Source organism: Mustelus asterias, chromosome 15 (genome assembly GCF_964213995.1).
Source record: "Mustelus asterias chromosome 15, sMusAst1.hap1.1, whole genome shotgun sequence".
Classification (NCBI taxonomy): Eukaryota; Metazoa; Chordata; class Chondrichthyes; order Carcharhiniformes; family Triakidae; genus Mustelus; species Mustelus asterias.
In genome coordinates, this window is record NC_135815.1 from 17256021 (window position 1) to 17278540 (window position 22520).

At 42.1% G+C, this 22520-nt stretch overlaps 1 protein-coding gene across 1 annotated transcript in view; it reads right to left on the reverse strand.

Moving 5' to 3' along the window:
* Positions 1-22520, reverse strand: part of edaradd (EDAR-associated death domain) — a 57523-nt gene that overhangs the window by 19568 nt on the left and 15435 nt on the right. Inside the window, exon 2 of the mRNA XM_078229573.1 lies at positions 4338-4393. Coding sequence (XP_078085699.1) covers positions 4338-4393 — 56 coding nt within the window. The remainder of the gene's footprint in view (positions 1-4337; positions 4394-22520) is intronic.

A 22520-nucleotide genomic window follows, 5' to 3' on the forward strand; every position in this document is an offset into this window, starting at 1 on the left:
GTCCAACGCCGGCATCTCCACATCATGTTTGCTGTAGATCAGGGGATAAGTGGATATGCGTTCCCCATCGACTCTTCAGGTGGTGGGGCAGAAAATCTGTCGTCCAAAAAATTCTGCCCTATGTAACAGTGGTTCAGGAATCCACCATAAAATTCTTTTGCTGTAATCTTGTCATCACACTGGATTTAAACAGTGTTGAAGTTGTAAGACTTGAGCCACAGAAGAAATAACAAGGGGAAAAATACACTGGTGGGAGTAGTCTCTAGGCCCCCAGACAGTAGCAATATGGTAGGATGGAAAATAAATCAGGAGATAATAAGGGCATGTAAAAAAGGCGGCACTTGAATCATGGTTGACTTTAATCTTCATGTAGATTGGGAAAATCAACTTGGTAGAGGTAGCCATGAGGAAAAATTTATAGAATGTATTTGGGACAGTTTCCTAGAACAATATGTTCTGGATCCAACCAGGGATCAGGCTAATTTGGATTTGGTAATGTGTAATGAGGCAGATAAACTAGCAATATAGAGGCGGACAGTAAGAGCTTCTTCAAATATATATAAAAAGGAAGAGAGAGGCCAACGGGAACATAGGCCCCTTGGAGAATGAGACTGGGAAAATAATAATGGGGAACCAGGAAGTGGCAGAATAGTTAAACAAATACTTTGCATCAGTCTTAACAGTGGAAGACACTAAAAACATTCAAAAAATACTAGCAGGAAATAAATACAATAACAATTACTGGGGAAAAAGCACTTGGGAAACTAAAGGGCTAAAGGCCGATTAGACCTCTGGATCTGATGTGTTGCATCCCAGGATGTTAAAGGAAGTCGTTACAGAGATAGTGGATGCATTGGTGATAATCTTCCAAGGATCCTTAAATTCTGGAAAAGTCCCAAAGGGTTGGAAAGTTGCCAATGTAACACCTTTATTCAAAATAGGAGGGAAACAAAGTAACTATAGACCAGTTAGCTTAAGTTCTGTCATTGGGAAAATGTTAGAGTCAATTATAAAAGGATGTAATAGCAGAGCATTGAGAAATACATAATATAATCAAGCAGACGCAGCATAGCTTAATAAAGGGGAAATCATGCCTGACAAATTAGAATTCTCGGAGGCAGTAATGAGCAAGATAGATGAAGGAGAACTAGTAGATACAATATACTTGGATTTCCAAAAAGCATTCAATAAGGTACCATACAAAAGACTACTTAATAAGATAACAGCCTATGGCATTGGGGGTAGTATATTAGCATGGATAGAGGATTGGCTAACTGATAGAATACAGAGTTGGGAAAAGAGGGGAATTTTCAGGATAGCAATCTGTTACTAGTGGAATGCCACAGGGATCCATGCTGGGGCCACAATTTATTTACATTATATATTAATGACTTTGATGAGGAAGTGAACATACTTTTGACAAGTTTGCAGATGACACAAAAATAGGTGGGAAGGTAAGTGGTGAGGATGACACAGTTTACAGAGGGATATAGACAGTTTACGTGAGTGGGCAAAAAATTTGGCAGATGGAATGTAATGTAGAAAAATGGGGGACGGGATTCTCCCAGCCCGCTGTGCTGCTTGAGAAGTGCACCAGGCTGGGAGACAACAGCAGGGGGCCTTTAGTGGACACCTTTAGTGGCAAGTCTCCCAGGCCCTTTTTTCATAGTAATCAGATCTGTGCCAGAAATTGGCACGGAGCTGATTAGCATATTGAAATCTGAATTTCAATATGATTAGCAGGCCTGGGATGGTAGTCACCGGGCCCGCAAGTGTCTCTCCCGCCCCGTCCCACTGAGGGACGTTCCCATCAACGAGATTTACAACTGCTCCCCACTAATGGGAAACAGGTGTCCTCACCTCACTGGTGGGGACAAAGGCCATTGAAGCCCCCCGGGAGGTCGGGGACAAGGGAGTGTGTCCTTTGGGCAGTGCCAGCCAGGCACCGGGCAATACCAAGGAGGTGGGTCCAGAGGGGGAGGGGCATACAGGGGGCAGGCCCAATTGGGGTGATTGGTGGTGGGGGGACCCGCTGCCACTCTGCCTTAGGGATCGGTGGGAGAGCGAGGGAGGAGGGCGATCAGGATTGGTCATCGGGGGGGGGGGGGTCTGGCTGGCCATTGGGAAGTGGGGGGGGGGTGGTGGTGTGGAGGGGTCCGGTACAGCAATTGGGGGGGTTGAGAAGGCCGGCGATTGGGAGGCCAGCGATTGGGAGGCCGGTTATGGTGGAGGGTGGGTGGGAGCAGTGCGCATGCATCAATCTCCCCATTGACAGATCAGCACATGAGCAGTGGCCTGCTCAGCACTATGCTGCAGTCCCTCGGGCAGAATGAGACCCGGCCCCCCGACTTTCCAATGTGAATCTCTCTAAGGAACTCTGTGGAGCACACAGTCTCCAAGATTCATTCAGGTAAGTACGTCCTGGACACTTAGTTTTTTTTGGGAGAATCCCAGCTGTGAAGTTATGCACTTTGGTATGAAGAATAAAGGAACTAAATATTATTTATATGGAGAAAGACTGAAAAAAGCTGCAATACAGAAGGATTTGTGGGTCCTCATGCATAAATCACAAAAAGCTAGCATGCAACTTCAGCAGGTAATTGGGAAGGAAATGGAATGTTGGCCTTTGCTTCAAAAGGAATGGAGTATAAAAATAGGAACATCTTGCTAAAACTATACAAGGCACTGGTTTGTCATCAACTGGATTACTGTGAACAGTTTTGGTCCTCTATCTAAGGAAAGATATACTGGCATTGGAGGTAGTTTTGAGAAGGTTCACTAAGTTGATCCTGGGTATGGAGGGATTTTCTTATGAGGAGAGGTTGAATAGGATGGGTCTGTACTCATTGAAATTTAGAAGAATGAGAGGAGACCTTATTGAGACATATAGGATTCTCAGGAGGCTGGACAGGGTAGATGCTGAAGGATGTTTCCTCTTGTAGAGAGTCTAGGACCAGAGGGCATAATCTCAGAGTAAGTGGTGCCCATTTAAGACAGAGATGAGAAGAAATTTCTTCTCTTAGAGGATAGTGAATCTGTAGAATTCTTTATTGCAGAGATAGAGGCTGGGTCGTTAAATATGCTCAAGGCTGAGATAAATAGATTTTTAATCAGTAAGGGACTCAAGGGCTATGGGGATAAGGTGGGAAAGTGGAGTTGTGGATTATATCAGGTCAGCCATGATCTCATTGAATGGTGGAGCAGACCCAATGGACCGAATGGCCTACGTCTGCTCCTACGTCTTATGGTCACAAGGCAAGCTGGAGGCAGTAGTGGCAATGGATAGGAAACAAAATGTGAATTTTGCAAATCTCATCTCCTTCCCAGCAGTTAAATATTTAATCTGTTGCTAATGGCTTTTATTTTGAGAGGCAATATGATTTGAAGGGGATTGCATTCTGCCTTTCAAAAGTATTCACCTCTTGCATTGCCCATATTATTAAAACGAGAAGCTTCTGCTGCAACATGAGCTTGGTACCGTAGTCCAAGCATAAATCTTCAGCATATCCTTTGGAGGAAGCTGGTCAAAGAATATAGCTAGTTGGAAACTGGGAAGTAAGAATGCTGATCTTAATTTTTTTGTGTGGTAATGAAGAATTTGCATATATATAGGATCTTTCATTTTTTCAAGTTGTCCCAAGCATTCCATGACCAATAGATTGCTCTTGAAGTGGTCACTATTGTTTTATAGAAAATCTGGTAGCCAAACTCCCCTACAAAATTGTAACTAATCCAATTTCAACCCCACATTCACATGCTTTAATGCCTGAATGAATCTGTGCTGTTGTAAAACAGAAACTTGCTGTACATTTCTCTATAGAGAATGGAGGGGAAAAGTCATGGGCAGCTTAATCACATGGTTATTGTCACACAACTCCTTAAAATCATCTGAACTTTTGCAAACGTTTGGTCTAGTGATATCTGCATGAAGGGAAAAATGATAAAGTAGGAGGAATTCCAACTTTGTAAATGGAGAAAAGGATATGATTCCTAACAATGGCGTATTGCCACATCAAGCATTCAAGATATATTTTAATAAATAGAATGTTGCACCATTGATTTGAACTGATGAGAATGTTCTGTTACGAAAAAGTTTGAAGAATGTTATTTATATTACTGCTTCACACTTGTAAAAACACACCTGAAATATGTTATCACTGCCACAATATTGCAGTTGCAAATTTTATTCATGTTAAAGTGGCTGTTTGCTCCAAAAATTAAGGAAATTGAGGATTTAACGTCAAGGCAAGTAAATTAAATAAGCAAAAGCATCATCATTCATACACCATAGTTATTCAAGCCCTTGGAAAAGTTTACAAAGTGCAGGTCAGTCATACCGTTTCTGGGGGAACACTGGGATCTGTATCCTCAACTGGAATTCTGACATCTTCTTCTGTTAAAAGCATAAACAACAGTTCATCAAAAATAAGGAAAAATGAGATGTCATAATTGAAAAACTCATCATAAAATAAACGCACACAATTTATGATACAATATGTTGGAATTGAGTGTAATATATTAATCTCACTCAGTCTCAGGAGGTGGTAAAGGGAGTCAAAAACCTTATGCACAGACAGGAAAAAAAGATCCAAGAGAATGGGTCCCTGATTCCTAAGGCCACTATTGCAGTAAGGGGGTTGGATGGGGAGGAGTTTGTTAGGTGTGTTCAGGAAGGTTTCCTGACACAGCATGTGAATAAGCCTACAAGAGGAGAGGCTGTACTCGATCTGGTACTGACTAATGAGCCTGGACAGGTGTCGGATCTCTCAGTGGGGGAGCATCTTGGGGATAGTGATCATAACTCTATCTCCTTTACGCTAGCATTGGAAAGAGATAGGATCAGGCAAGCTAGGAAAGTGTTTATCTGGAGTAAGGGGAAATATGAAGCCATCAGGCGGGAGATTAGAGGCGTTGATTGGAAGGAGGTATTCTCGAGGAAAAGTACCGAAGTAAGGTGGCAGATTTTCAAAGAATGTTTGTCTTGAGTTCTGAATGACATTGTTACGATGGGATGGAGGTTTTGGTAGGTTACGGGAACCGTGGTGCACGAAAGCTGTGCTGAACCTAGTCAAAAAGGAAAGCGTACAAAAGGTTCAGAGAGCTGGGCGATGATAGGGATCTAGATGAGTATACGGTTTGTAGGAAGGGACTTAAGAAGGAAACTCGGAGAGCCAGAAGGGGTCACGAGAAGGACTTGGCAGGTAAGATTAAGGAGAACCCTAAGGCGTTCTATAAACATGTAAAGAGTAAAAGGATGGGATGTGAAGGTATAGGACCTATAAAATGTGAAGGTGAGAAAGTCTGTACAGAACTGGAAGAAATAGCAGAGGTGCTTAACGAATACTTTACCTCGGTATTCACGGTGGAAAAAGACCTGGGTGGTTGTACTACAGGATTGCGGCAGACTGAAAAGATTGAGTTTGTGGACATTAAGAAAGAGGATGTGTTGGAAATTTTGAATAGCATCAGGATAGATAAGTCGCCGGGACTGGATGGGATGTACCCCAGGTTACTGTGGGAGACGAGGGAAGAGATTGCAGAGCCACTGGCGATGATCTTTGCGTCGTCAATGGAGACGGGAGAGGTTCCGGAGGATTGCGGATGTGGTTCCTATATTCAAGAAAGGGAATAGGGATAGCCCAGGAAATTACCGACCAGTGAGTCTAACCTCAGTGGTTGGTAAGTTGATGGAGAAGATCCTGAGGGACAGGATTTATGAACATTTAGAGAGGTTTAATATGCTCAAAAGTAGTCAGCACGGCTTTGTCAAAGGCAAATCGTGCCTTACGAGCCTGGTGGAGTTCTTTGAAAATGTGTCTAAACACATTGATGAAGGAAAAGCAGCAGATGTGGTTTACATGGACTTCAGCAAGGCGTTTGATAAGGTCCCCCATGCAAGACTTCTCAAGAAAGTGAGAGGGCATGGGATCCAAGGGGCTGTTGCATTGTGGATCCAGAACTGGCTTGCCTGCAGAAGGCAGAGAGTGGTTGTAGATGGGTCTTTTTCTGAATGGAGGTTGGTCACCAGTGGAGTGCCCCAGGGATCTGTTCTGGGACCCGTGCTGTTTGTCATCTTCATAAATGACCTGGATGAGGAAGTGGAGGGATGGGTTGGCAAGTTTGCCGACGACATGAAGGTTGGTGGTGTTGTGGAAAGTTTGGAGGGATGTCAGAAGCTGCAGAGTGACATAGATAGGATGCAAGACTGGGCGGAGAAGTGGCAGATGGACTTCAACCCGGATAAATGTGTAGTGGTCCATTTTGGCAGGTCAAATGGGATGAAGGAGTATAATATCAGGGGTAAGACTCTTAACAGTGTAGAGGATCAGAAGGACCTTGGGGTCCGGGTCCATAGGACTCTTAAATCGGCCTCGCAGGTAGAGGAGGTGGTTAAGAAGGCGTATGGTGTGCTGGCCTTCATCAATCGAGGGATTGAGTTTAAGAGTCGGGGGATAATTATGCAGCTTTATAAGACCCTTGTCAGACCCCACCTGGAGTACTGTGCCCAGTTCTGGTCGCCTCATTACAGAAAGGATGTGGAAGCCATAGAAAGGGTGCAGAGGAGATTTACAAGGATGTTGCCTGGATTGGGTAGCATGCCATATGAGGATAGGTTGAGGAAGCTCGGTCTTTTCTCCTTGGAGAGACAAAGGATGAGAGGTGACCTGATAGAGGTTTACAAGATGTTGAGAGGTATAGATCGGGTGGATTCTCAGAGGCTTTTTCCCAGGGCTGAAATGGTTGCTACAAGAGGACACAGGTTTAAGGTGCTGGGGAGTAGGTACAGAGGAGATGTCAGGGGTAAGTTTTTCACTCAGAGGGTGGTGGGTGAGTGGAATCGGCTGCCGTCAGTGGTGGTGGAGGCAAACTCGATAGGGTCTTTTAAGAGACTTCTGGATGAGTACATGGGACTTAATAGGATTGAGGGTTATAGGTAAGTCTATTTATAAGCCTAGGTAGGTAGGGACACGACCGGCGCAGCTTGTGGGCCGAAGGGCCTGTTTGTGCTGCAGTTTTTCTATGTTCTATGTTCTAAAGTTGCTGGAGGGATGATGCAGGTCTACTACTTGATCTGGGGTGGGACAATGGTGCAGGAAAAACTGGAAAAAGACATAAACTAAAAATAACTATAACAGAATTTTCATGGGTAAAATGTGAGATCATCCCACTTTGGACTCAAAAAAAAAAGATCAGAGTATTTTCTATGGAGAAGTAGAGAGATTTAAAAGTTCAACTGCATAAATCAGTAAAAGTAAATGGAAAGGCACAAGAATAATTTAAAAGATTAATGGAATGTTGATCTTCACCTCAAGAAAGCTGGAACACAAAGGGTGGAAGTTATGTTACAGATATAACGAGACTTGGTTAGATGCCATCTGGAGTACTTCATTCAGTTCTGGGCACCTCACTTCAGGAAGGATAATCAACCCATTTTTTTTTCCATGTGACTACTAATTCTAGCCTGAATAATTGTTTCTGGAAGCTTTCCCACTACCGATGTTAAACTGACTGGCCTGTAATTGCTGGGGTTGTCCTTACAATCTTTTTTGAACAAGAGCATAACATTTGCAATTCTCCAGTCCTCTGGCACCTCCCCTGAGTCAAGAGAATACTGGAAGATTATAGCCAGTGCCCTGCAATTTCCATTCTCACTTCCTTCAAATTCCTAGGATACATTTCATCCAGTCCCGATGCCTTGTCACCTTTCAGTACCGATAGTCTATTCTAGATAGGTTCTATAGACTGATAGTCTATTCTATTTGATAGAGGGTGGCACAGCGGCTAGCACTGCTGCCTCACAGCCCCAGGGACCCGGGTTTGATTTCAAGCTTGTGTCTGTGTGGAGTCTACACGTTCTCCCCATGTCTGCGTGGGTTTCCTCCAGGTGTTCCAGTTTCCTTCCACAGTCCGAAATACATGCTGGCTAGGTGCTAAATTCTCTGTCTTTGATCTCTGAAGGCAGAAGGGCATGTTAGTAGGGTGGTGAAAAAGGCATATGAAATACTTGCCTTTACAATCAAGATATAGATTAAAAATGCGGGGAAGTCATGTTGGAGTTGTATAGAACTTTGGTGAGGCCACAGCTGGAGTGCTGTGTGCAGTTCTGGTCGCAACATTATAGGAAGGATGTGATTACACTGGAGGGGACGCAGAGGAGACTCACCAGGATGCTGACTGGGATGGAACATTTAAATTATGAAGAGAGGTTGGGTAGGCTTGGGTTGTTTTCGTCGCAGCAGAGAAGACTGAGGGGCGATCTGACCGAGGTGTACAAGATTATGAGGAACATGGACAAGGTGGAGAAGAAGCAGCTGTTCCCCTTAGTTGAAGGGTCAGTCACAAAGGGACATGGGTTCAAGATGAGGGGCAGAAGGTATAGGGGGAATGTGAAGAAAACCTTTTTTACCCAGAAGGTGGTGACGGTCTGGAATGCGCTGCCTGAGAGGGTGGTAGAGGCGGGTTGCCTCACATCTTTTAAAAAGTACCTTGAAAATGCACTTAGCACATCATAACATTCAAGGCTATGGGCCGGGTCTAGTAGATGGGATTGGGTGGGAGTTCAGGTGTTTCTCACATGTCGGTGCAGACTCGATGGGCCGAAGGGCCTCTTTTTCACTGTATGATTCTATGATTCCCTCAGTGTACCTGAACAGGTGCCTGAGTGTAACGACTAGGGGATTTTCACAGTAACCTAATTGCAATGTTAACGCAAGCCTACTTGTGGCACTAATAAATAAACTTTAAACTCTATTCAACACTTCCTCTTTACCAATTTTGAACCCTTCTAGGGACAGAGTTTCCTTGTCTGTCACCATGTCCTGGTACATCTTTGGTAAAGACAGATGCAAAGTATCCATTTAATATCTCAACCATGCCCCCTGCCTCCACATGTAAATTCCCTTTTAGGTCCCCAATCAGCCCTATGCTTCCATTTACTTTGGGATTTCCTTTTATGTTGGCTGCCAGTATTTTCTCAAAATCCCTCTTTCTCTAATGTGCTTTATCACCTCCCCTCTGAACTTACTGTATTCCTCTTGGTTTTCAACTATATTTTCTACCTGACAACTGTCATAAGTACACTTTTTTGCCTTATCTTAATTTCTATCTTTTTCATCCAGGGCACTCTGGGTTTGTTCGCCCTACCTTTTCCTTTTAAGGGAATATACCTCGATTGTGCCCTGGCCATTTCTGTTTTGAAGACAGCCCATTGTTCAGCTACAGTTTTTCCATTCAACCTTTTCTTCCAGTCTGACCAGTCCAGCTCCATTCTTGCCCCACTGAAATTGACTCGCTCCCAGTGAATTATTTTTACTCTAGATTGCCTATTTTCCTTTTCTGTTATCATCCTCAACCTCACAATACAATGATCACTATCTCCTAAATGTTCCTCGACTGACACATAATCTATTTGGGCCCATCTCAACTCCAAGAACCAAGGTCCAACAGTGCATCCTTTCTTGTTGGACTGGACATATGCTGCTGTCGAAAATATTCCTGAACACAATCTAGGAATTTTTGCCCCTCTCCGCCCTTTACACTATAGGATCACAGAATCCCTACATTGCAGAAGGAGCCCATTCACTCCATCAAGTCTGCACTGACTGTCTCAGCCAAGCTCTCTCCCCTGCTCTATCTCCGTAACCACTTCACTGACCTAGTCTACATTTGGGTAATTGAAGTTCCCCATTGAAACTACGCTATAATATTTGCACCTCTCTGTAATTTCATTGCAGATTTGTTCTTTTATATCCTTCTCACTAGTTGGCAGTCTATATAGACGACATCATGCAATGTTATTGCACCTTTTCATTCCTTAGCTCTAGCCAAATTGATAGTGTCCTTGAATCCTATGGGACATCCTCTTTCACCAGTGCTGCAATGCTCTCCCTAACCAATACCACCAGCCCTCTTCCTTCCCTTTGTTTCCTATCTTTTTTGAAGGCCTTGTACCCAGGAATATTTAACATCCAGTCTTGCCCTTCTGTTACCACCATAACATATTTCCACAATGCAATCTGTGCCTGTAACTCCCCAATCTTATTTGCTATACTTCACACATTCACATACATACACAGAAACCCTGATTTAGATGTCATTTCTTTCTCCCTTAGCCCAACATCACTTGTTAACATACTGTTCTCTATACTAGTGCTTTCAGTCCTTTCTCGTATTTTGTGCATCTTGGTATTCCTCTCCAATATTTCCTCTTGGTTCCTTGCTGAGTTAGTTTATAGCCCTCCCAACAGCATTAGCAAAATGCCCTGCAAGGAACTCAGGCCCAGCTCTGTTCAGGAGCAACCTGTCCAGCTTGTACAGGTGCCATCAGCCGGAGAGCTAATCCCAATGTCCTAGGAATCTAAAGCCCCCCTTCCTGCACCATCTTTCCGGCCACATATTTATCTGCCTTTTCCTCCTATTTTTTTGTATTCACTTTCACATGGTAAAGGGAGCAATGCCCATCTGTTTGTGTCAGTAGAGGGATCTGCTTCCACTACACTCATTCACATCAGGTATGGCCTTTGCAAAATCAGGGCTTAAACCTTTTTCCACTAGTTTAAAATAGAGTTGCTTAGAGCTCGTTTAAGACGATAACTGAACCAATGTCCATGAAACAAATGCAAATATCTTTTCACTGCATGACCTGAAGGGTTGCTTCATTTTTACACAAGGTTTTTCAGTTCATCTTGTATAAAGAGAAGGAAGATTAGTGCTCGCCCTGGGGTAATTCTGATGGTCTGACATTTCCATTTCTCTGAAAATAGAGATTTGATAAAATGTATGGAACTGTTCCACAGAATTATTTTATAAATCTTCTGCATGATTGATGTTGTACTGTACTGTCAGTTAGAGTAATGAATTAAACCTTCAGGGCAAGACATTTGAGAACTCGGTGAATACTGTGCTTACAACATTACAAAAATTGTACCTAACAGCCACAATGTTTTATGGGATTCAGCCACCTATGTACCGCACCTGAGTGCAAGTATGCATCCTGTAAAAGTGTCTGACTTATCAGAAAGTTTCAGTTTATTGAGAAATGTAGATGTCAGTGAACAAATAAGCAGCTTAAACAAAAATAAAAGATATGAATGTTTGAAATAAGAACAGGAAATGCTGAAAGTATAATTAGGCTCAGTGTCTAAAAAGAAAAATATTTTAGGTAAAACTCATCAGAACTGTTTCATTAGACCCATCTTCATACTTCACCGGGATCTGCCCTCCGGCCTCTTGCTTTTTTTTTTGCATCTTTCCAACAAGAACTCCAGCTGTAATAGTGAATGTCCAATAATTCAGTCACTTTTACAGATACATACTTGTGCTCAGCTGTTGCACACATCCACCTGAATTGCCTCCAATATTATGTCTGATATATGTTGTTATGACAGCCAGGAAGGACATGAGAGATCTTCAATAGAGTGGAATGTGAACTCTCTTATTGAGGGAGTGAAGGCTTGCCCAATGAGAAGTGAGCAGTGAGAGGTTAAAAGCTGTTGCTCTAACCTGGACTGTTGCTGTAGGTCCCTGGGTACAGACTTACTTGCTGTAAGCCACAGGGGTGGCTCTTTCTTTATTTTTCAATAAAGGGTTTCTGTGATGGGAAACTGGCCTTGGCTGAGTTACTACAGGTGTTATTTTGTAACAATACAATGTCTTATTCACAGTAAATTATATTCCTCTAAACTTCTCAATGTGATCTTCATTTTAACTTGGACATAACTTGTTAACACTGGTGTGTCAAAAGATTCCTCTAAACATGAACTGGGTTAATATTGGAGAACAATAAATTGCCACCTCCCAGATTGTTGTTGATCGGATCATGTCCCTGGCTCATTTTCCCAACTATTCCTACTAATTTCTACCTGAGACTCATAGAATGATAAGGCACTGAAAGAAACCATTCTGCTTGCTTCCTTAGTGGAGTTATCCAATTAATCCCACCCCCGTGCTCTTTCCGAAAATTCCTGTTCGTGTGAAGCTACTTCCACTGTCCTTTTAGGCAATTCAGACGAGGCCACAATTCGCTGTGCAATAAATTCCTCATGTTGCCTCTGGTTCTATTGTCAAATACCTTAAATCTGCGTGCTCCATTTACCAATCTTTCTCCCAATTGGAAACAGTTTCTCCTTATTTACTCTTATCAAAGCCATTCATGATTTTGAATACATCTATCAAAACTCCTCTTAACCCTCTATGGTCAAAGGTGAACAACCCCAGCTTCTTCAGTTTCTCCACATAACCATAGTCCCTCATAACTTGTAACATTTGAGTAAATCTGCACCCCCTTCAAAGCCTTGACACCGTTCCTAAAGTGTGTTGTCCCAAATCGAGCACCATAGTTCAGTTGATGCCTAACCAATGTTTTATAAAAGTTTGGCATAATTCCTTGTTTTTGTACCCTGTGAATAAAATCAAAGATCCATGTGCTTAGTTCCAAGATTCATTAGTAGGATTGTCCAGTTCTGATTGAATTGCTTTTTTTCTATTTTATGTGCTGATGATCCTGCTGAACTGGCTATTCTGTTGTTAGAGTTTTAAGGACTTTATTTTCCTTAGTCAATTTTAAACATACTATTATTAGGGTTGCCAACTCTCAAAGATTGGTCTGGAGGCTCCAGCAATTGAAAATCAATCTCCTGGAGACTGCTGTGCACAACTCTGGAGAAAAATCATCAGAACATTGAAAAAGTTTTTTTGTCATTTTCTTTGAACATTGGGTGGCACGGTGACACAGTGGAAGCATTGCTGCCTCACAGCACCGGGGACCTAGGTTTGATTCTGGCCTTGGGTGACTGTCTGTGTGGAGTTTGCACAATCTCCTTGTGTCTGCCAGGATGCTCTGGTTTCCTTCCACAGTCCAAAAGACATGCTGGTTAGGTGGATTGGCCATGCTAAATTGTCCCTCAGTGTCCAAGGATGTTTCGGTTTGGCTGACAGTCAAGCATCATCCAATTGGGTAATGAATCTTTTTACTAAATCCACAGATGTGGGCAATGCTGGCAAGCCATATTTGTTGTCCATCCTTACTGTTCTGAGAATATGTTTTCTCATGAGCCAATGCAATCCTTATTGTGATGGTGCTCTCATAATGGCGAAGGATAGAAAATTCTAGGATTTTGACCCAGTGACATAGATGTACAGAGGCAATAGGGGGGGGGGGGCGGTTTGATTCTCTTAGCATGACTTGCACTATCTAACCAAGTCGGCAATGTCTGCAACAAGACCAGGCCACCATACATAGCTCCTGACTGGCATTTTCATCTTTGAAATCCTAGGGTGGCCATGGTGTAATTCCATAAGTATTGGGCGTCATCATGGGCGAAGATCAACTATGCAGGAACCGCAGAAAATGATGCCATCCTCAACACTGAGTTCGTCTTTCTTCGTCACATAGGGTTTCATTTCATTTGAGGGCTGTCCTCTGAATTCCCCATGTAATATTACATTTTTAAATTTAGACAGGACTGGGTTCTTTTGCGCCCAGGCCTTGATTTGCCTTGCAGATACCAGCATGGTGTTCAGAAAATTGAGAGTCACCATGACCTCTTCCAAGCTGGTAACAAAGCCAGGCTTATGGGCAACGGCAGATGATTCAGTGCATCGGCATGGGCTATCCAGGTCCTGGGGCGATGCTGTAGGAGGTATTCATAAGCCATCAGACAACTGCCAACCCCTCTTTCTTGATCTGGGAATACCTCCGCTGAACGTCCGAGAGAGTCTTTGGTGTATACACAATAGGTTTCTCTATTCCATCTCTTCAGCAATGTGCCAGTATCGCCCCAGTCCTGCAAGGGGAGGCATCGCATCTCAAGGTAAGGTCCTTTTTGAAGTCAAAATAGGCCAATAAATTACAGGACAAACTGTTTAAAACTGCTGAAAGCCTCCAGCTGTGGTGACCCCCAAGACCACCTTTGATGTTCCCGTAGTAAGGTATGCAATGGGGCCAGTAACGAAGCTAAATTCGGAATAAACTTCCTGTAATAATTCATTAACCCCAGGAAGGATTTTAATTCCATGGAGTTCCTTGGAGTTGGCACTTCCTTAATGACCCTAATGGTCCTCCACCTGATGAAAGCCCTTGCCATCCACCCAATAGCCCAAATAGATCATGGCACCTGATTGGAAGACACATTTTTCCCTTTTTAGGTGTACCCCAACCTCTGAAATCATCTTAAAACGTCTTCCAGGTCTGGTAGGGGTTCTGAGGTTCTTCTGATCAAGACATCATCCAGGTACATCTTGGAGTAACCCTTGGAGTATGTTCTTCATGACCCACTGAAAAATGGTGCATGCAGACGAGACCCCAAAGGGCAGGCGAGTATACTCGAATAAGCCTTTGTGCGTATTGTCACATACTTTCAGGAAGGCGTGTCTAATTCAAGTTGGAGATATGCATGGCTCATGTCCAACTATGTCCAATTAATCTGGCATACATATGTTCTATCCAGGGTATGGGTACCTGTCAAGTTTAGGAACCATATTGAGAGTAAGCCTATAGGCTGGAATTCTACCACCTCGCCTGCCACAGGTAAGGGGGCTGGACAATGGAAAGGTCTGTTGACCTCAAACAGGATTTCATGGTTTTGGAACAAGCGAGGCTGTAAAATCCCACCCATAGTCTCCACAAAGTCGGACCGACTTATCCGGCTTAAGGACAGGAACAACAGGTGTGGTCCACTCTGCGAATTGTTTGGGTCTTATTATGCCCAGCTTTTCCCAGTGTTCCAGTTCTGACTACTTTTTCCAACAGGGAGTATGGAATTGGTCTTGCTCTAAAGGCCCATGAGGAGACCTATTGATGATCTCCCGTGGCCATCATAACAGTAAAGCTGTTTGGTGTCTCACAAAAAGTCTGGAAGTTTGTTTGGTTGAACATAAATTGTTTATTGTTAAACACACAACTATGTACATATCTCCAAGGTGTTGCTGACTTCTCTCAGACTCTTCTGACACCACGCTACTTCCTCTCTACTGTCATGTATCTCTCTACATTGTACTGTGGGAGGTTCTATTCTCCAGTCCCGCATTAACCCCCGATATGCCAACACTCTTATGCTATATTGACTAAATTTCCCTCATAAATTCTCTGTTACTTCATTAAAATAACTCAAGTTAGATCAACACCATATGCCTTATACGAATATTATATAAATATTAAATAAATCTTAAGTACAAATACGAATCTGTGCTGGCTTTCCTTTATTAACCTATATTTGTCCAACTAGTTAATTTTGTCTCAGGTTATTTTATCTAAATAATTTCCTACCACTGAGGTTGAACAGTTTGGCATGTAGTTGCTGGGCTTATCCTTTCACCCTAACTTGCATTAGAGTGGGCTTATCCTTTCACCCTTACTTGCATAAGAGTGTGACATGTAATCTGCAAAAGCAAGACAACAAACAATGCTAATTTGTGGGTGGGGCGGTGAGGGGGTAAAATCTGGAAAATTAAGGTCAATCCTTAATATATACTAGTACAAAAGACCACAATGACCCTTACTCAGATTACAGGGTATCTAATGCTTGTGCGAAATGATCTCCTCCACAGCCAATAACAGGCATAACTTTTTTGAATGTATACAATGAATCTATGATCACTGCACAAGCAGTCAATCTGTTCCACAAGTCTGCTATTCTTTGTGAAAAGGTGAACCCACATCTGCCCTTATGTAATTTGTACATGTGACCTCTGGACTCTCTAACCTATTCAGTTGAAATAATTTGTCCAGGTAAACACAGCCATTATTTTAAAAGCTTTGATCAAATTGCACCCATCCATCCACCGTCATCCCAGATGTATATATCTCTAAACATATATATTTAGCTCTTGATGCCTAACTGGAAAACTAATGTGTTTTAAACTTGGAATCAATCTTGCTGCCCACATCTGCATTTTTTCAAATCAGCAATATCACCCACTATATGAGGAGGCCAAAATTGGACAAAATATTCCATATGTGGTTGAACCAAGGTCTTGAACAACTTCACCATTAGCTTCAGCTCTGTTCCCTACAGGATATACATATATTTATCATTAGAGATGCCTATGTGCATAACACCACACTTTACTTAAACATTATAAATGCAGGTGTGTTTTCCCAACACACGAAAATCTGTTCACATCCTCCAAAGTCCTAACACTCGCACATCTGTTTGCATTATTCAAAAACTTGCAGATCATTCTTCCAACACTTATATTTAGGTGGCTAATGAAGAATGGTAAAGAAGGGTTAAATTGAGCCCTTACTATAAATCCATGGATGAAAGGGTAAGGAGAAAGAGAAAATGTACAAATCTGTAATCCAGATGCAGATTGTATATTAGGTAGCTTGATATAGTTTTGGCTGGATATACAACACACTTGTACTTAAAGCTTCTTTTTCTCCTACTCCTTTACTTGAGGGGAGACCTGATAGAAGTCTACAAGATTATGAGAGGCATGGACAGAGTGGATAGTCAGAAGCTTTTTCCCAGCGTGGAAGAGTCAATTACTAGGGGGCATAGGTTTAAGGTGCGAGGGGCAAGGTTTAAAGGAGAGGCAGATTTTTTACACAGAGAGTAGTGGGTGCCTGGAACTCTTTGCCGGGGGAGGTAGTGGAAGCGGATACGGTAGTGACTTTTAAGGGGCGTCTTGACAAGTACATGAATAGGATGGGAATAGAGGGATATGGTCCCCGAAAGGGTAGAGGGTTTTAGTTAAGTCGGGCAGCATGGTCGGTGCAGACTTGGAGGGCCAAAGGGCCTGTTCCTGTGCTGTAATTTTCTTTGTTCTTGTTTTTTGTCTTTCTCATGTTCCCATGATCATGTAAACTATCACTATGAAGACAAAATTCTAGGATATGCACATAAGCCCCAATCACTCCACAGCATACTTCCTCTTTTCACCCTGAGGTAACTTCAATAACCCAATACACAAGTACAAGAAACTTAATGATATCAGCTCACCTTAGAGTGCAACACCTTGAAAAGGACTCACAGAAATTCTATAATGCCTGTTCTTTTAGGTGAGATGTTAAATTGTTCCTGTAGGTCAGGAGGATATTAAAGATCTCAAGGAACTATTCAAAGAACAGAGAGTTGATCTCAGTGTCTTGAGCAAAATCCTTCCTTCAACTGTCGCTAAAAACAAGTTATCTAGTCATTCATTTCATTGTTATTTGTGGTACATTGTTGACTTTAACTTTAATGTGGCTGAAGGCATTTGGTCAAAAATGTTTACTTATGAATGGCTGCTGCTGTACATTATGGATATTTATAAATTTACGCTTTCTTGGTCTTCAACGCAACGTTGACATCTTTGTTTTGTACAGCAGTAGTTTTGTGTTTGAACTTTTTTCTTTTTCAGTTATCCTTCCAAAATAGTTCAGCGCCCATTCTTGTCCTCCTCAGTAAATCCCCATGGGCTGCTTTGTATGCTGAGGGATTAGATAATTTATGTGGATATTGTTGCTAGGAAGATGGCATGAGATTACAAGACATTAGTGCTGTTCACTCACTTTCATTATAAAGTTTATAAACATGTTTTCTAGTGCATTTTCTTATCAAGCCTATCTTTTTCCTTTCCTGTTAACTCCTTGTTGGAGTCCTGGTCCCATGATGAGTCATCCTTCAATTCTTGCCCAAGTGTTCATTGGTCATATCTTAGCCTTGTCAACAGGTCACTTAGCACAGGGGATATCACAGTGAATGCACCATGTCTTTATTAAAAATCCACATCAACATCCAGATTAATGCCTTTTCAACAAAAGTGTCCACTGTTCAAGAAACTATACACCAATGAGATTCAACATTTTCAGGAAAGTAGCAGGAAAGAAACTTTCCCCCAAAATGTAACAAAGTTGTTCATTCTACAGTATCTGTACCATCAGCAGTTGCAGAGATGTTGGGAGGGGGGTTGGAGAAAATGGATAAGAAGGAATTAACTCATTACACAATACATGATTGATCATGAAACATATTCCTCACCATCAATTAAAATTTATTGCAAATATATTTGGTTTTTAAAGGGAAAAGTAAAAGATACCATGGCTTTGTTCATGTTCTAATGGCACTCTATGGATTAACATGCTACAGTTGAAAGCTTTCTCATTACAAGTTTCCACATGCCAAGATCTTTGAAGTGAGGAACTTTAAATGTGAAGGAATCTTTCTGCTTGACTTTTTCCATTATCTGTAGATGACAAACAACTGGTTAACTCTTTAAATGCTGGATTATATTTACAACAAAACATATTTTTTCTGACTCATCGACCTACAGAATTTTAGGTTCAGTAGATTTAAGAAATCAAAGTATAAGTTAGATGACAAAATTTGAAAAAGATCTACTAGTAGACTTTTAGTCATATTAATAGTAAATTGGGTGTTAATTTTGGAAAGATCTAATGCAAGTTAAATTGGTGTCCCAGGATTCTTCATACAGGACAGCAGTATATAAATAAATCGTCATTTAATGGCCATCCTTTAAATGTCATTTTCATTATTTTCAAAAGTGTAGGCCATAGGAGGAGGATGTATTGTGTACGTTTTTAGCTTATACTGAGGGGGAGAAATATTAACAATGGAAATGGAAGATGTGGTGATTTTCCCTTTAAGGACAGCAAAGCAAAAGAGAGTCACCTGGCTTGAGCGCCAATTGGGACTGAGAGTGCGTAATCACACCAGCGGTGTAGTCTTCTCTTAGGCAGAACACATCCAGAAGACACGCAAGAGACATGTAGGGACTGGGAAAGCCAGCGGGCTGCTTGGAAACAGCAGTAAGGCTGTGAGCCTCTTTAGTTTTTCCTTATTAATACTCTTTGTGTTTCTGATGAAGTCTGTTAGCATCATTATATGTGGCAATGAGGATAAAGTAGATTCTGAGAACATTGCCTGTGGCCTGCATGAGTATCCTGTTTTAATCAAAGTCTGAAGGAAAAAGATACTCACCCAAATGTCTGTCTTTGGGTGAATAGATCCAATGAGATGTTGAGATATTGCCAGACCCTGAGGGATGGGTGCGGAACAAAATATATAGAACAAAATGAGAAAATAACTCAGAAGCAAGAGGCGTGATTTTGTGTTTGAGGAAAAATGGAACTTAAGAAAGAAAAAACAGTTGCTGCAGAGTTTTTTTTAGCGAGAAAGCAAAGAGAACACAGAGCAGTGTTTTGAGTGAAAAAGGAAAAATGCCCCAAGGAGCTGCAGGACATGTCCCAGAAGCACGGGAAACTAAAGGTGCTGAGATTGCTGTGCTCCTGATCACAGCAGAGTCTGGGGGGAGGTCTGGGTAGTGATCCCTGCATTAAGGGACTGCAAGCAGTAAAGTTTGAAGTTTTTAAAAGAGGAGATGACCTCCATCTGTAAGAAAATTTTTTAAATGGTCCCTTGGACATGGTCTCCAGTAAAACCGACGAAAAGGTGCACATCAAAAAGCAGAGGGAACTGGACTCTTCAAATGGCCAGAAGGAGAAAAAACTGCAGAGATCGCTGAGAGCTTTCCATTATTAAAACGAAGTGAAGTTTTAAAAGTTTTTTTAAATTTTCAAGAGAAGAGCAGCAGGTTCCTGCCAAAACTTCAAAGCATGGGATAAGCATATAGAGAGAACTGGCAGCTGCTGACAGTTTTTTAAAAAGTTGACAGTCTTAAAGCTGTAATGCATTTAAAGTGGTAATGCATTTAATGCAGCAACCACAAGAAGAAACACACAGCAATGGGCAGGAAAATTGGAGAAGACTCCAGATAGAGGGCAACTCTCAAGAAAGGTGTTGTTTTGTGATGATATGTGCCTGTCTACATCATAATGTAAGGCGCTCAGCAGGGCAAGGGTCAACGTAGAACTAGAGAGTGGCACCACCCACAGAGTACATAGTTACATGGTCAGAAATCAATCCAGAACTGAACTCAGTAAACAGCAAGCCTGTAAGATTTCCATGCAAGGCAAGCCTACCAATAAAAATGTTTATGTTTGGACACACAAGCCTCAAGATCTCAACAGTGAGCCATCACCACTGCAACAATAAAAAACTCATTAAGTACATAATATAACATGGTCCCATAATATGAAACTCTGGTAGCGGATCAAGTTAGGTCTCTGGAATTACTGTCCGTGTGACCGGACTCCTGTCGTATCCAGAAGACATGGAGGGACAGATCATTCATAAATATATGGATCACTTGACGAGTAGAGAGACACTCCAGTGTTGCAATCAAGAAATAATTTTTGAACCTGTAAGCACCGAAGTACTTGATCGACCTGTTATAGACATAACTGAAAGCCATGTGTATGCAAATAGTAATGAACTGCCTGTACTAGAAGATTATTTGCAGTTCCTGTTAATGCCGAACTTGTGGAAGCATCTCAGGCTACAGAATTACACAATTCTACAAGAATCAGAAAAAACCCTCAAAGACTTGATTCATAATTGTTCAATTAGTTAAAGCTTAGGGCTGAGTAACATAGTTATTAAAGATGGTATAAAGGAGTTAAAGGGGGAGGGATGTGGTTATTGCCTCTTTAAGGGCTATAGAGCTGAAGAGGGACACCTGGCTTGGGGGACCAATTGGGACTGAGAGTGGGTAATCACCTCAGGGTTTGGAGTCCTCTCTTAGGTAGAAAATATCTAGAAGGCATGTAGAAGATGTGTGGGGATTGCGACAGCTGGGTGGTGTTAATAAGAACCCTCTGTGTTCCTGACAAAGTCTGTGAGCTTGCATCGTTACAGGTTTTTAACATATTTTTGACAACTTAAATGTAAGTTGCACTTATTTCTTTATGCCATATTTCTGGAGCCATGACTTGTTAGCAGAGAACAATTAGCTGTCAGATTCTTCTTAATTGCAAGCCCCACAGACAAATGCCTGTAACAGCAAGTCAAATGTTTCAACAAGCTTTACTGAAAACCAAAACTGCCTTTATTAGCAAAATTGCCTTTTGCTTACTGAGCCAAAGCTGGATACATACACTCGGAGGTCCCTTTTTTATTTTACTTCACAGCACAGGTATAGAGCACATTTCAATCATTTGATGCATAAATATCCACGATTGTGGTTTGTGGGATTGTGCTGCTCCAGGTTGGAGTCTTGGCTGCTGCAAATCTAGCCTTAATTATTTTCAATGGGAATCCTTCACGATGCTCCTCATTTCTCATGTCACCTAGTGGCCTAGCAATGTGGTAGACCCTGACTCATTAACAAATATTTCATAATATTAGAAAATATATATTTGATCCCTTTGAATTATCTGGATTTTCTTCTCTCTCTTTTTCAATAACTGTCTTTGACCCTGATTTTAATGCCACTATGTGGTAGGCATAGGCAGGGTGGGGATAAGAGGTGAATTTAAAAGGGGAGAGTTACTTAGACCTGCTCCTTCCTGTCATGTTCCCATATTAAGCCGTTCATTTGAGCAGATGAGCACCCACAAGAATGAAGCAGGGATAAAAACAGAAAATGCTGGAAAATTTCAGCAGATCTGACAGCATCTGTGGGGAGAGAATAGAGCTAATGTTTCGAGTCTAGATGACCTTTCTTCGACGAAGGGTCATCTAGACTTGAAATGTTGGCTCTATTCTCTCCCCACACATGCTGTCAGACGTGCTGAGATTTTGCAGCATCTTTTTTTGTTTCAGATTCCAGCATCCGCAGTATTTTGCTTTTATCAGAACGAAGCAGGGTCCTGATTAAAATGTGCAGATTAGACATGATGAGGTCATCAAAACCTTCTATAATATCAACCTGAGGCCTGGGAGTGGGGGACAACATCAGCCGGCAGTATAATCCTGGGCAATAAGATTAATTTACATTTTTAAATTCATTTGGGATATGGGCTAGTCCATCCCTAGTTGCCCTTGAAAAGGTGGTTGTGAGCTGTCTTCTTAAACTGCTGCAGTCCATGAGGTGTAGGTACATCCACAGTGCTGTTAGAGAGGGAGTTCCAGGATTATGACCCAATAACAATGAAGGAACAGCAAAATATTTCCAAGACAGAATGATGAGTTAATGGAGGGGAACTTCCAGGTGGTGGTATTCCCATAAATAAGTTTATTTTATTAGTGTCACAAGTAGGCTTACATTAACACTGCAATGAAGTTACTGTGAAAATCCCCTAGTCACCACACTCCGGCACCTGTTTGGGTACACTAAGGGAGAATTTAGCATGGCCAATGTACCTAACCAGGAAATCTTTCGGACTGTGGGAGGAAAACGGAGCACCTGGAGGAAACCCACTCAGACACGGGGACAACGTGCAGACTCCACACAGACAGTGACCCAAGCTGGGAATTGATCCTGGGCCCTGGCACTGTGAGTCAGCAGTGCTAACAACTGTGCATCAGCAGTGATAACCACTGTGCCACCCGTATATATGCTAACCTTGTCTGTCTAAATGGTCATGGGTTTGGAGGGTGCTATTTAAGGAGCTTTCGTGACTTCCTGTAGTGCATCTTGTAGATGGTACACACTGTTGCCACTGTGCGTCAGTGATGGATGTAGTGAATGCTTGTGGATGGGGTGCCAATCAAGTGATCTGCTTCGGCCTGGATGGT